Genomic DNA, 14375 nt, shown 5'->3' with positions numbered 1-14375 from the left:
CATGCATTACTAATTGCAGAGTTAGAGTTGTACATACTGTGTAGAAGTTCTGAAAAGGCAGTCCTAATTTATAGTTAAAGTGCTAGAAATGATCAATTACTAAGCTTGCCTAGACATCTGATGAGCCATCCAAATATAATTCAAGCTGATGGGTTGATCAAATGTTTTGATTCAGTTTCTGAGATTATCACAGCAGAGTGTTGTCAGCCCCCAGAATACAAATCATTGAATCTTGATGACCCCTTTTTCTCCTCCAATGACAAAGCATTCGGGTTCCCTACTCCAAATCATTTACTATCTCAGTTTGGAGCAACCTGAGTTCTCAAACGCTGCCTATTGGATAAAATATACCGGCAGGCTTGACTGCACAGGTACAAAAGACTCCTATGGGATGCCTAGGAAAAGCAAGGGAATGATCAGTGATGTGAGTTGGGATGCCCTTGAAAACTCACAAGAAGGTCTTCTGAAGGCAAGCCTCAGGTGTTCTAACATTTTGCTTGCTCATACCAAACACTTACGGTAGCAACAAACTAAGAAGTAGGTGCTGTAATAGCTCAGTTATGGCTGACAAAATTCACCGATAAACTCCATCAGTACCTTTCTTAAGTAAAGTTGCAGCCTTGCCATTGGATAGGTCAGTTTCAAAATGTCCCATTTATCCAAATAGCTTTTTCTTACAGGCTTTTTGAGACTGTCAAAAATTGTGGGGGATTATTTTGAAAAACAAATACTACTTATTGCAGACTCCTTTATTGCAACCATAAGGGTTGCAGCAGGTAGCATTACAGAATCACAGAATCTTCATGGTTGGGAGGGACCTTTGAGATCATCGAGTCCAACCAAAAAAACCCCCAAAAACCACAACACCAAACCAAAAAAAAAACCAACAGCCCATCACCACAACAATCACCACATCCAACAATCTCAGGCATTACAGCATGCCCTGAAGTGCCACATCTACACGTTTCCTAAATACCTCCAGGGATGGTGACTCCACCACCTCCCTGGGCAGGCTGTTCCAGTGCCTGACCACCATCTCAGTAAGTAATTCTTCCTAATATCTAATCTAGAACTCCCCTGCTGCAACTTCATACTGCTTGCTTCCTAATATCTAATCTAGACCTCCCCTGCAGCAACTTCATACTGTTTGCTCCAGTCCTGTCATTATTCACTTGGGAGAAGAGGCCAACACCCACCTCTCTACAATCTCCTTTCAGGTAGTTGTAGAGGGAAATGAGGTCTCCCCTCAGCCTCCTCTTCTCCAAACTAAACATGCCCAGTTCCCTCAGCCTCTCCTCATAGGACTTGTTCTCTAGCCCCCCCACCAGGTTGGTGGCTCTCCTCTGGACACACTCCAGCACTTCAATGTCCTTCTTGTAGTGAGGGGCCCAAAACTGAACACAGTACTTGAGGTGAGGCCTCACCAATGCTGAGTACAGGGGCACGATCACTTCCCTACTCCTGCTGGCGACACTATTCCTGATACAGGACAGGATGTGGTTGGCCTTCTTGGCCACCTGGGCACACTGCTGGCTCATGTTAAGCCGGCTGTCCACCAACACCCCCAGGTCCTTTTCTGCTGGGCAACTTTCCAGCCACTCTTCCCTAAGCCTGTAGCGTTGCCTGGGGTTGTTGTGATCGAAATGCAGGACCTGGCACTTGGCCCAATTGAACCTCATCCCATTGGCCTTGGCCCATTGATCCAATCTGTCCAGGTCTCTCTGTAGAGCCTTCCTACCCTCAAGCAGATCAACACTCCCACCTAGTTTGGTGTCATCTGCGAACTTACTGAGGGTGCACTCAATCCCCTCATCCAGATCAACAATAAAGATATTAAACAAGACTGGCCCCAAAACTGAGCCCTGAGGGACACCACTGGTGCCTGGCTGCCAACCAAATTTCACGCCATTAATCATAGCTCTCTGGGCATGGCCATCCAGCCAGTTTTTTACAGAGTGAAGAATACTGTTTTGGGCAGTTTGAAAAGTGAGATCAGAAATTAAGAAGGAAGAGGCATAAGTTATTGAGAGTGACATTGTACAAGAAAGAAATTGAGTTGGGGGAGAAGAAAAGCAAAGCACCATGAGAACAGGAAAAAGTTATCTTGAAAGAAAAGTTTGACTTTGAGGAAGAATAAAGATGTAGTAAAGCAGCAGTCAGGGTTTCCTCTCAGATGTTCTCATCTACTTAATCTAAATACCTTAACTATTTTATTTCTTCTCCATGTTCCCAAATGTAGAGTTATTTTGATTAATTATATTTGAATTATTAATTACTTCCACAGAATTTCTGAAGTGATGGGTGACAAAAGAAAGATGCCCCATAAGTCTTTCCTCACTGATTTGAACTCTGAAAATATTGGTCTGTCTGCTAGTACTGAAAATTCTTTCTGCCTGTTAGTTTTGTTTAAAGCCCTTCATAAAGTAACCTTTAATAACATATCATTCAATATTTCAGGACCAACGTTCAAGTTGCTCCACTGGAACATTCAATTTTTTTCAAGGTACTGAAGCTAATTATTAATTTCATAATACATTTAATTTCCTTACTGCAAAGGAAAGCTAAAGTCAATCATGTAAAGCAGGTACAAATTCAAGCCATTTAAACTAACAGAGCTAAAGATGGCTACAAATCTATAATTCACTGGAAGGGCTCTGATGATGTTTCAACCCCAAGCTTTTAACTCAAGCTCAGCAACCAAATTTTGGTGCTGTATACCCTCAAGAAAATCAGCTTTATATGGAATATATTAGAATATTTCCAAATACTAAATATGCATAAATAATGTATTTGGAACATGAAAGGAAGAGAGCAAGCTATTTGTTAAAGAAATGATAAAAAATGTTTGTTGACTGACTGGAAAGAGAGGGTTGCAATTTTGACTTAGCTGTGAATGAAGATGCTTCCCTTTAGCAGAGAAAGTACAAATATTTATCTTACGTTTTTTCTGAGCTAGAAATGAAAATTATTTCTATCTTTATCTATTTCTACAGCTCCTGGGTTTGTGGTTCTACTCTCTGACTACATATAAATCAGTCATTTCTTCCACTATTTTATTTCCTACTTACTTTCCCTCTTATCTATCAGTATGATACACTAATTTCCTGCCTTGTCTATTTTAACTTCCTACCTTATGTATGGTCTTTTTCTTCCCATGTTCTTTTAGCTTTCTTTTGCAAAATCCTTTATGCTTTTTTTTCAGTGTCAGGTCCTGCCTTTGAATGACCTTCCTGATACTACTGGCTATCTTCCATTTCTCTGTCCTCACGACAACTACTTTTCCATTTATGGTGGATATTAGTCAAAAGACCGTAGTTTATTCATATACTCTTTTTTACATAGATAAGCACTACTGATTACTTTCTGTGTATATAACTTATACTTTATATAAGTAGCCCCACCCACACCAGCAAATTTATGTACTAATTAAAAATGAAATAAAAAAAAAAATATATATATCATGTTTTCAGAAAAAGCACACAAATATAAGTGTGCTCTTTCCCAATTTGAATCCTCCTCCAGTATGTCACATCATGTATTCTGTAACAAAGACTGACAAATCTTCAGAGAATTTTTTATCATACATTTGAGCTCAGAGTATCACAAATAATCTACCTATGCTATTGTGCACTAAAGTATCAATAGAAGCAAAATTCTTTGTGAACAGGAAATTTGATTGAGCCCAACAGATGATGTCCCTCAGGCACTTTGAGGCAGTAAGAACTTGGAGTGGCTTTAAACTTGTCTGAAGGTAGAAGGCTCCATATCCCTTGAGCTATTGCCCTGTCTTCATTTTCTCCATTTTTAATTCTCCCCCCTTTAGATAATCCTAGCTCAATATCAGGACATGTCAAAGAGAGAGTGCAACAGCTCAAGAACATCACCAAAGGGTTATTACATCTTTGACAAGCTACAAGGCAGAAGGGATAGTACATCTTCTACAATCTGTCTTTATGAACTGTTCTGATAGCAAACCTTTGCTCTTAAGCACAAAGTATTGCTGCTAGACACACTTTATTAGTGTGTGGTTTGAGTTGGAGATGGGCATATGTACCCCATATGGTCTTATTTATCCCAGGAGGGTCTATTGCCTGATGGCTACAGCTGTAGAAGATAGCCTGGGATAGTCCCTGTCTGCTCCTAGATTTCCAAGTTGCTCATTTTTCTGCATATGGGAGAATATAGTCAAATCCTATGTTAGCTGGGATGAAAAGCAATTATCTCTGTAAGTAGTGACAGGATATATTGTGCACCTACTTTCTTCCTTGTAATATGCCCTCTCCTGTTACCCAGACTAGGCATGGGGTGAAATGCTCACCCCCGAGGACCAAAATGTTACCTCTAATGACTCACCTGGCCGATGTGCCTTTGGAACTGCCATGTTCATCACTCGCCCTCCATCCTGAGGTTTGGGGGGGGATGCGGTAAACCTGCAAATCCCCGACTCTGACGGCGTGCTTGAGGTCAGACTGTCTGTGTAGTCATTAGTCCCTGCCGTGAGCTGCTCCGACGATGTGTCTGATATGAAGCATTCTGTAATGGTGAACTTGGCATGTCTCAGCTGCTCTTCCATTTTTGCATGCTCATACGCTCTCGCTAGCTCTTCATATGTTGAGGAGGCACTTTCTGTGGAGACCATGCTGCTTCTTGCTCGATCTAAACATCAGAAATATAAATAACGGGAGAAAGAAAACATCTGCACAAGCCTTTTTGGAAGAAAAGCTATGAACACGATAGTATTTCTTAATAAAATGCAGAGCCCTTGACATTATCAAGGTAATTTAAATGAGTCTGCTTCACTTTAAATGTTTGTACAGTTTTTAGTTTAGTCAGTAACTTGATAATTACAGATAATCTAAACTGAAGTCTTATTCTTCTAGCAGCGTTTTGTGGCGTAGCATTAAATTCATGGTTTAGGAGAAATAACCTTTAATGCATAAAAAAGTTACCTTTTTTTTTTTTTCGAATGCATAAAAAAGTTACCTTTTTTTTTTTAAAAAAAAAAATAATTTCTCTAAAAGTTAATTGCCTTAAAATGTTAGAAACCCCCAAAACAGATTTAGCAAAATGAGGAACAACTTATTTATATTATCTTTTTATTACATCTCAAAAATATTTCTGTGAGGTGATGCCTCTGTGAGAAAGGACAATTTTTCTGTACCTGTTACAATCATTTCTTTTTTTTTGGAGAAAACTCTCAAGACAAAGGTCAAATATAAAGGCAGAGTCTCTCAGGCATTGTCCCTGACTGTCTCAGACGCAGGCAAAGCACTAACTAATTTCATACAGAACAAAGGTCTTAAGAAAGCAATATTGTTTCGTAGGTACCAGTCTGCAGTAATTCAGGTGCTTTTTTTCAATGCTGCTGAAGCTAATGGGGGCTTCATATTTGACACAGGGACTATTATGACCTACAGGCTGTTCTTCTCTGCTGATGAGTTTCTGAGAATATCAATATTTCTTAAACAAGCACTATTACTGAAGATGTAAATGGCTACTGATACATTAAAAAGCATTCTGGAAATGCACCGCTCATTTCTGTGGGGAGAAATCGCTGGTCTGTTGCACCCATCGCATTTCCAGTAGGCTGGAAGAGCAGAGGACTGTCAAAGGTTCCTTGGGCAGAAGTCATGTTTCAATCTGTACAATTTCAGATATTGTTGGTGGTGCTCAATAAACAGGCACAATGTAATAGCTAATTCATAAAAATGGGACTCCTATAGCAGCCAGAGGCAACTGTGTTGTTATTGCAAATCTTTATCTTTTTTATTGTGTGCTAGGATCCTTGCACCAGTTTTCATTGTGCCCAAACAACACTCCTGCCACTTGTAAATAAGACCATGCATTATTTAAAATGACAAGTACTACAATATGCCATAACTTGCTTAAGATTTTGAGCTGGCCAGAATTTAAACAAGTGTTTTGTTTTGTTTTATTTTGTTTTCTTATTCTACAGGAAACATCATTCTGTTTTTCACATTTGATTTGTGAGTCAGACCAAAATAACGTCTTTCCAAATTTATGATCCACTGGAAATTCCTGGAAGGCTGCAGTGTCTGTAAATATGATGGTCATGCGAAGGTCCCGGTTTGGACCATAAAGGTCAAGACCTGCAGCTTCCCACAGCCCATGCTCTGGGGAGACTATTCCAGGAAGAATCTACTTGAACACCTACTTTAGATGTGATGAAAGTTCATCCAAGCCCAGAGTAAACTTCACGAACCTAGATTCATCAGAAAATTTCTAACGGACTCCAGTTAGAACATTTGAACTTAGCTACAACTATTAACTGTTGCAGCACATTTCTCCTAAGCTTAAAAGGTATTGCATTGTAAACCTGAAATTATTTTCATAAGAAGTGCTAAATTCGTCCCACTGCATCAACTAGATTCAGAAATCTTATCTCCACACTGGAAACGTGGAAATGTGAACATTAGTTCAATTGATTCTTGACCATATAATTTGGCTATACCTATTATAATGTTTTGGAAATTTTAAACTTCTGAAATACTCAAGATTAAACTGACTATTCTTTTCCCAGAAGTGGCGTAACAGTTACATTTTGGCACAAGAAAACCTTTCTTGAGCATGATCTAAAGCTTGCTATCCCTTACATACATCACTGTGTGTTCAAGTGTAGCCATATTAAGGCATAGATTATGAAGTCTGGTTAAAAAGTGTATGTAGTTTGTCTATTAAACCATACAGTAAATTGAATTCTCTGCACTTTGCCACATGCATTGGAAAATATCCATGGTGACAAAACATTGGAACATATGCAAGTGAACCTGAAATCTGGAATGTCTACAAAAAGGGTTTCTGAGATAACAACTGCCATTAATATTTGTACTTATATAGATGTTAGAGTTAATCCTTAAAGCTTTATGATAATTCTACCTGAAGAAATCAGAATTAAATTTGTCAGATGGCTGGAGGTATCTACTGAGTGCCATCATGCTATGGAGACAACATAGGGGTCTGCAAATTTAGGAGGTTGAATTGTGAAAAGATGAGAACTCTAGCCTATAAATTACTGGATGTAAGGGAAGTCAGATGCTTATTCTTATAAAAAGAATAAAACCAGTCATACAGGTTTTCATGGTGAAAGTCACACCTAGTGCTTTGTGGCTCTAATGCATAGCTTTTTCACGTGACAAACACTTTTCCCCTAAATTCATGACAGAAGGTAGGCAATTCCTTCTGAGGAGGCCAGAGTTAGCCTGGATTCACTTCTGCCAGACATTCCTTTGAATAGTACTTTACCTTTCATCATATTTAACCTTTATAAGATTTGCTTCGTGACTATTCTTCTGCTTAATCATTTACTCATTTATTTGCCTTTTTTTTTTGTCACTTGTTCAGTGTAGGGCAGAGAGGAAAGCTTTTTTTTTTTTCAGTTACAATTGCATTTATAATGCGAAGACACCAAGGAGAGATGAAGACTGCAGGCAGAATATGTATTCAGTGTCTCTCCACTTACCATCTAGAGGAATAAAACATATGCTTGTTTCTCAAGAAAATCAGACCTAGCTGCTGTAGTATTCAGTGATATTAATGGAGTTTGACTCCAATTCCAAATTTTTTTCCTCTCATTTTTTCTGCTTAGAACAAACCATATGAAGATATTATATGAATGAGGAAAGGAAAATGCTAACCTCAGTGTAGCCCAAACTTCAAAACCATTCCACCTATGACTCAGGCATATTCTCGGTTGCTAATACTGCCCCTTCCTGGTCAATGCCATTTCGTGCAGCAAACTCTACTACTTTTTCCTTTTGTACAGGAAGTACAATGCTTCAGCTACAGGCAAAACTACCACCGTGTCTCTCAAAGGACTCCGGTATGCACGTGTGGAGTGAGAAACCACAGGCACTATATTTGTTATCATTAGCACTATATCTGTTTGTGGCATCCCTCATAAATAGCCTAGAGAAAAACACCTTAGCAAGGAAAAAATACTGACACCTAAGCACCCAGTGAAGTATTTCAAGGACTGAGAAGGTTACTGCAGGTACTGCTGTCTCGTTTCCCCAGCGCGGCCCTGCAGAGAGCCCCGTACCTGTGTCCTGCGAGGGGCTGACGCTGTAGCTGTCGCTCTCCTTGTCCACGGATCCTGCCGGCCTGGGGGTGGGCAGCCTCCAGTCTGTGGTGAGGGTGTGAGCTGATATGGTAGGGTGAGGTCTGTTGAGGGTCCACTGGCTAGCGTAGCGGTTGCGAGCTGTGGGTCCGGTTTTGGCACTCCTCCTTGTGGTAGGATCTGTGATGGATAACAGAGAGGGTCTTTGCTGCTGGGCTCTTGAATTGACAAGGAAACAAGCCCTGTCAGAAGGGGATGGCCACTGAGATCGTGTTGGTTTAAAAAAACCTACTCACCGTTCTTGGTGGGTAAAAAAAATAACAGTGATATTGCTGCTCATTACCAAATTGCTAATACTTTTTTGAAATACCCTCTTTCTAATGAAACCATATATTTTCAAAAGGGTGCAGCTGAAGAGCTGAGACCCCTCCCAATCGCCTGTCAACACATTCATTATCCCTTTACTCCAACATAAGCAATTCTCCAGTACCAAAACCACACTGAGATGTGAAAAAGCACACAACCAGTAGATCTGGTCAGGGATTTCACCCCACATCTCAACTGGAATCTAAGGTAAATTATCAGCGTAGATGTACCCTCAGAAACAACCTACACCAGGAACCTGCTCTCAGTTTGTAAAAATGTGCTTAGAAATGTGGTGATATAATTTCCTATTTTAGACATTTTACTAATACTTTTACTATATTACTGTATTAATCAGCTACAAATTCTGTATTGTTTTTAACAAGTAGCCAAGACGTAAAACATAACCTGCAGTTATGCCATCAGAGTTACTCTAGGGACAGGTTCATGAAGATTTGACTGTTTTAAAAATTTAACAAATAAATACAATATATTTAAAAATAATCTGCTACTTGTTTAAGGTCAACAATGTTTTAAATTTTGTTATCCTAAAAATAATATGGTGACCAAGGGAGTAAAAGTGAACTATCTACCAAAACTGACCTCATTATTTTGTTAATAAATTGTTCTTCTGTAAAAGAAAGGCTTGTACTCCCTAACAAAGCAGGTGGAATAGAAAAATCATTATGTGGCAAACAGAAAGTGACTAAATCAGCACTGAAGGATTTCTCTTCGAAGCTTCTGAAAGAATATTGCTAACAATAGAAAGAAAGGGTATTAGAAATGAAAAATTCAAATCTATTCAAAAGTTCTTTGACATTCAAATGGTGAAGCTGTCACTCTTTGAGGTAAGAGACTTTAGCAGAAGCAATTTAAAGAAAAAAAAAAACAATACCTAGATAATGACTCTGAGCGTTGCTTCTGCCTAAGCATTCTTACTGCAAAAGCAAGAATTTGTACTCCTTTGCTTCAAGAAACAAGGTATTTATTTACAAATACCAGCTATGATCTGATCTCTTATTACACGTCTTCCCCCTACAGCAGTGGAAAAATATGAACCCGGTGCCATTGATAACTGATCCTCCCAATAGTGCAACACGTAGCTGCCTCACATGGATAACACCCAAAACCACACTTGGCATGACATGACCAGCCTGTCAGTGCTTGTACCAACTTGGCATGACATGACCAGCCTGTCAGTGCTTGTACCAGCTGTGGAAAGTTGGCACGTGGCTGCTGTGTAGCCAGAAGAGCGCCTTGTGTCTGCTTCGAGGGAAGACATGAAGGACAGAAAGAGAGTGCTGGTGGAAAACCTCTCAGCACAGTGCTGGGTCTGGAGAAGAGAAGGATCAGGGGTACCTCGTTGATGTATATAAATACCTGAAGGGAAGGTGCAAAGAGGATGGAGCCAGGCTGTTCTCAGTGGTGCCCAGTGACAGGACCAGAGGCAATGGCCACAAGGTGAAACATGGGAGCTTTCCTCTGAGCATCAGGCAATGCTCTACTGTGAGGGTGGCTGAGCACTGGCACAGGTTTCCAAGAGAGGCAGTGGAGTCACCATCCTTTGAGATATTCAAAAGTCATCTGGGTATGGCCCTGGGCAATTGGCTCTAGCTGACCTTGCTTTAAGCTGAGGGGTTGGACTAGCCAGTGCCCGGAGGTCCCTTCCAACCTCAACTGTTCTCCCATGACTCAGTAGGCTTTCGTCAGCAGTTTGAAGGAGGCGAGAGAGCCTGCTGCCAGCACGCAGGAGGTCAGTGCTCGTCCTGCTGAGCATGTGCTGAGCAGTATCTCTGCCCCAGCTGTGCTGTGCCTGCATAAAGGACTCTGTGGCACAGACACAGCAAGCTCCAGAGCTGCCTGTGTGGTAGAAAACAGCTCACATCTGGTGCCCTGCTTGTTAAGCCAGTTCTGCTGTCATAGGCTGAAACATAACTGTAGATAGCTAAGGTGAACAAGGCAAAGGAGCATACTTACGTATAAATAAATACAAAAGAACTAGAGAACAACTTAAAAAGTGCTGTAAGGAAGTATTTGTCAATCAGTGAGTGGGGGTGTGCTCAAATGGGAGGATCCACAATCTCTGAGCCACTCAGCTGGGCACTGCTCCCTTCTTCACAGAAAAAGTTGTGGGTCTAGACAAAATCTCATAGCCCAGTCTCTATCAAAGGTATATTAGTGTCTTAAATCCAGAGAACACTGCCTAAAAGTCTTTTACCCAGTCCTGTACATGGCTGCAATCAGACTTTTACTGCATAATAAAAGTGATGATGGATTTCTGCTTCCAAAGAGCTGGACAAAGATCATACTCTCATACATGAGTATAAACCAAGTTTAATTTGAAGGAAGTCTCTCCCTGACTTCAGTGGAATGAAGAACATAACTGCACACAAAAAAAAAGGGATTAGGGAAGAAAGGTGCTGGTGCTATAAAATGCTGTGGCATGATATGGGCATGCAATTTTGGGGTAATGCCTCTTTCCTTATTAGAAAAGGCAGCGTCCATTGTTTACTCAGGTGATCTTGATCTGCCAACATGACAAAAGTTATATGATGATATTTTTGCTCTTAGTGAGCAGGCTAGACAGCATGTACCTGAAATAAAGGAGCAATAAAAGAGTGGTACCAGAAAGAAAACAAATATCATATTTTGACACTCCTAATTCAAATGGCATGACTCCTCATAGTTAAAAAATGGTGTTACTAATCTAGTTCTCCAGAAATAACTAATCATGTCTTAGAACTGTCAGAGTTAGAAAAGCAGCAAGGTCAGGACTAGAACAGCTATCATTTATAAAGACACTTTATAATGGAAATGGAGATGAAATGAAGATTTTTCAAATAAGTTGCATTCTAGCAACTGAGTTTTCAGCATTTATGTTGACTGAACTCACCAAGTAAACAAATTCTGAAACAGTCAGGAGACAGAACTAATCCAAGAGATTTGCACACTGCTAGTGAACTACACTTTGGTAATATTCCTAGCCCATAAGTATTCCTTCAGTCCTTCAAATGGATTTTATTTTGCATTTACATAGATATGGAACACATTCATGAGAGAAATAAGAAGGAATTGCAGCAGTATATTAATTTATGATAGTATTTTAATCACTACAAGAATAAGTCAGCGTGCATATATCTGGGAAAAGTAATTTACCATAATTACTAAAACTGGAAATACAACTTTCTCAGAAAAGCAATAATGAGAAATGTATTTCTTGCATGATGGAGAGGTAAGGAGGGAAGATGTATTTTGAAATACGATAAAGATTGATCACCAAGAAAAAAATATATTAGACACTAAAAGCCATTAAGCTAATTTACCCAATAAATTCTAGAAATTAAAATCTAGTATGCATTTAGTTTAATGAAAGCCAGGTATGAATTATTTCAAATTACACCTACATTTCAGACGCATATGCAATTTTTACCATATTGAATCACTAAAAGAAATTGTATAAGAAATGTTCTCTGCTGACCTAAATAGATCTCTCTCAACTTTCAGACTGAAGAAAAAAAACCCCATGAGGATGCAAATGCACAGTATTCATTTTCTTATAGCTTTCTCCTCTCCAGATAACATATTCTCTTATGCTCTTACTTGTTCCTGGCCGGGCATCGGAAACATCCACCAGTGGTCCTGTAGCTTGTGACACAGACTGGTAATGGACTGTGTGGGTGACAGTCAGTGACTTCTGCTTAGACGTCTCTCCAAAGTCAGCATCAGTGAGCAGAACCGTTGATCTGTCATCTGTAAGTAAAAAAAAAACCCATCAGATAATGAGTAACCAATTTTGAGTTTGCCTTCATAAGAGCTTCACAGCAAGTCCCCAGACTTCTTTTCAGCTGGGCATCACCGCTGACAGTGGCAGGTCCCTCTTCTCTGTAGGGCTGAAGATGGCTTTGAAGTCTGTACCACAGCTTGGGAGCCTCCGAGTTTAAATTCAAAGCTCATCCAAAACTGAAGAATAAGTGGAATTTTCATGTCTGTCTTTGTGATTTCAACTTAGAGATGTGCAACTGAGACAGACTATTAAGCTTCCTTCCAAAAAACTAAGTTGTATGTAATTATTTTTGATCCTAATTCCTTCTCTCACATCTTTTGAACACTGCCCTCTCCCCCTTCATTTTGAGAAAACTCAGCTGAGCTTTTCAACAACATATTCAATTTATTTATTTTTATAAACATAATTAGTAATGTCCTCGGTGAAATCACCCATGCCTTCTCAAAAGGAGGTCATTAGGTAATGTTGCTAACTAACCCTCTACCAGTCAGCTTTTTCTCCAGAGACAGAATATTGCAGAAGGGATGGCCATGACCCAAGACTGTTCTTAGGGAGCTGCTTATTTTTAAGCATGTGGCTACCATAGTGAAGACAATAGAGATATATTTGGAGGGCATCTAAGCATCCTTAAGTCCAGTGTTTTGCTCTTCTGGAAGCTAAGGGCTAAGTCCCACCAGCTCTCTTTGCACCAAACCTCACTACTGTAGAGTGGAAAAAGAAGCTTTAAAGACCTTTATGCCAGTCATATACGTTTCTCTTAACATAGTCAGTCTGGCTGACTGTGGACTTTCCTGCAGCTGCAAAGAAAGGTGTGAGGTGAAGCCTGACCTTGGGAAGGACTGGAAGAAAAAGGTGAGCTCTGACCTTTACTGCTGTCTGGTTCTGCTGCCTATTGCTTCCCTATGGGGAAGCATATATTCACTGAAATACTACACAAACCTTGATCTCTGCTAAAAGTCAGTGCTATACAGCACTTATTTTAAATTTGTTTTTCAGTTGTGATCTCTGTATTGTATTTCTTTCACTCCAAAAAGGAATCTGGTACACTTGATCAAGGAAGGTTTAACAGCAATAAATCTTGCACTGACCTTGTGCTCGCAGAACAACTATTTGCATGCTATCAGACTTTCATTTGCATTCTTTACAGTCTTCCTATCCATTCATAATAGTAATAAAAGCCACAAGAAGTTCATTGCTATCTTATGCTATATAGCTTTGAAATGTATTTCTAAGGGGACTGGCAGCAGTGGGGCTTCCGTGCATCCACTAGTCAGCAAAGGTTGATCCACTTCTTCTAAGCACTCCTGGTTTTTTTTTTTTTTTTTTTTTTTTAACTTGACAAGAGACCATTAAGGCAAACAGTTCTGCACAATAACATAAGCAGCATTTTTTACCCAAAGAAGGCCATAAATAGAATGAGCATTATGAAATCAAATTACTCTGTCTCTGGCAAAAGATGAGCACTTATTCAGGTTGGGAATAAAGCCTCTTGGCAGTAAACTATGTCAAAGACTGCCAAAGTGCCTGCTTATTCTGAGTGCTTTGTGGAGAGCTGGCTATTACCAAGGGACTGATCGCATTGTTACAGTTAAGGCACTAACAGTATTTCCACTATAACCCCCGATTGCTCAGCAACTATAATTCAAAAGTAAAAGCTGTCTTTAGAATGAAGCTTGGCACAAAAGACTGCATCACAGAGGCAAACTTCAGGAAGCTCAAATCAGGATTAAAAAAAGTCTGTATTTCAGGTAAAGCATAGGTCTCATTGTCAAATCTGCAGCACAAACCGTGAAATGTCCCCCGAGTCCACCTCCCCGTGCCAGACTGACAGCAAGCGTGACAGAGTGAGGGGTTAAAGCAGCTCATCCCTCCCCAGTGTGGGCATGGACAGGAGTTTCAGAGATGCTGTTCCCACCTTGCAGAGCTTTCCTCTCTGGCCACAATGTCCCTGGGATACTGTTACATTCTCGGCCATCACAGGCTTCTGATCCAAAAAAGTTGAAAGTCTAATAAGATCAGTTATTCCGGAGGGTCTTGGCATAGTGTGTAACCATACAGTTATGAGATCAGGTTGTATTTTTATTCTGTTGAGATTTCAAACATCTTGTGTTTAAATTATTTTGAGGAAAACTCTGACAACAAAAAATTCTG

At 39.9% G+C, this 14375-nt stretch overlaps 1 protein-coding gene across 2 annotated transcripts in view; it reads right to left on the bottom strand.

Moving 5' to 3' along the window:
- DSCAM (Down syndrome cell adhesion molecule) overlaps nt 1–14375 on the bottom strand; it is a 484086-nt gene that overhangs the window by 17861 nt on the left and 451850 nt on the right. For both annotated transcript variants that reach the window (XM_014938224.1, XM_014938225.1), the window contains 3 exons: nt 12041–12190; nt 8060–8257; nt 4354–4656 (listed from right to left, as the gene is read on the bottom strand). In XM_014938224.1, coding sequence (XP_014793710.1) covers nt 4354–4656; nt 8060–8257; nt 12041–12190 — 651 coding nt within the window. The remainder of the gene's footprint in view (nt 1–4353; nt 4657–8059; nt 8258–12040; nt 12191–14375) is intronic.

This window comes from Calidris pugnax, unplaced genomic scaffold (genome assembly GCF_001431845.1).
Source record: "Calidris pugnax isolate Ruff unplaced genomic scaffold, ASM143184v1 scaffold25, whole genome shotgun sequence".
Lineage (NCBI taxonomy): Eukaryota > Metazoa > Chordata > Aves > Charadriiformes > Scolopacidae > Calidris > Calidris pugnax.
The sequence above is the reverse complement of the archived record's forward strand: the minus strand, read 5'-3'. Positions and strand labels throughout refer to the sequence as shown.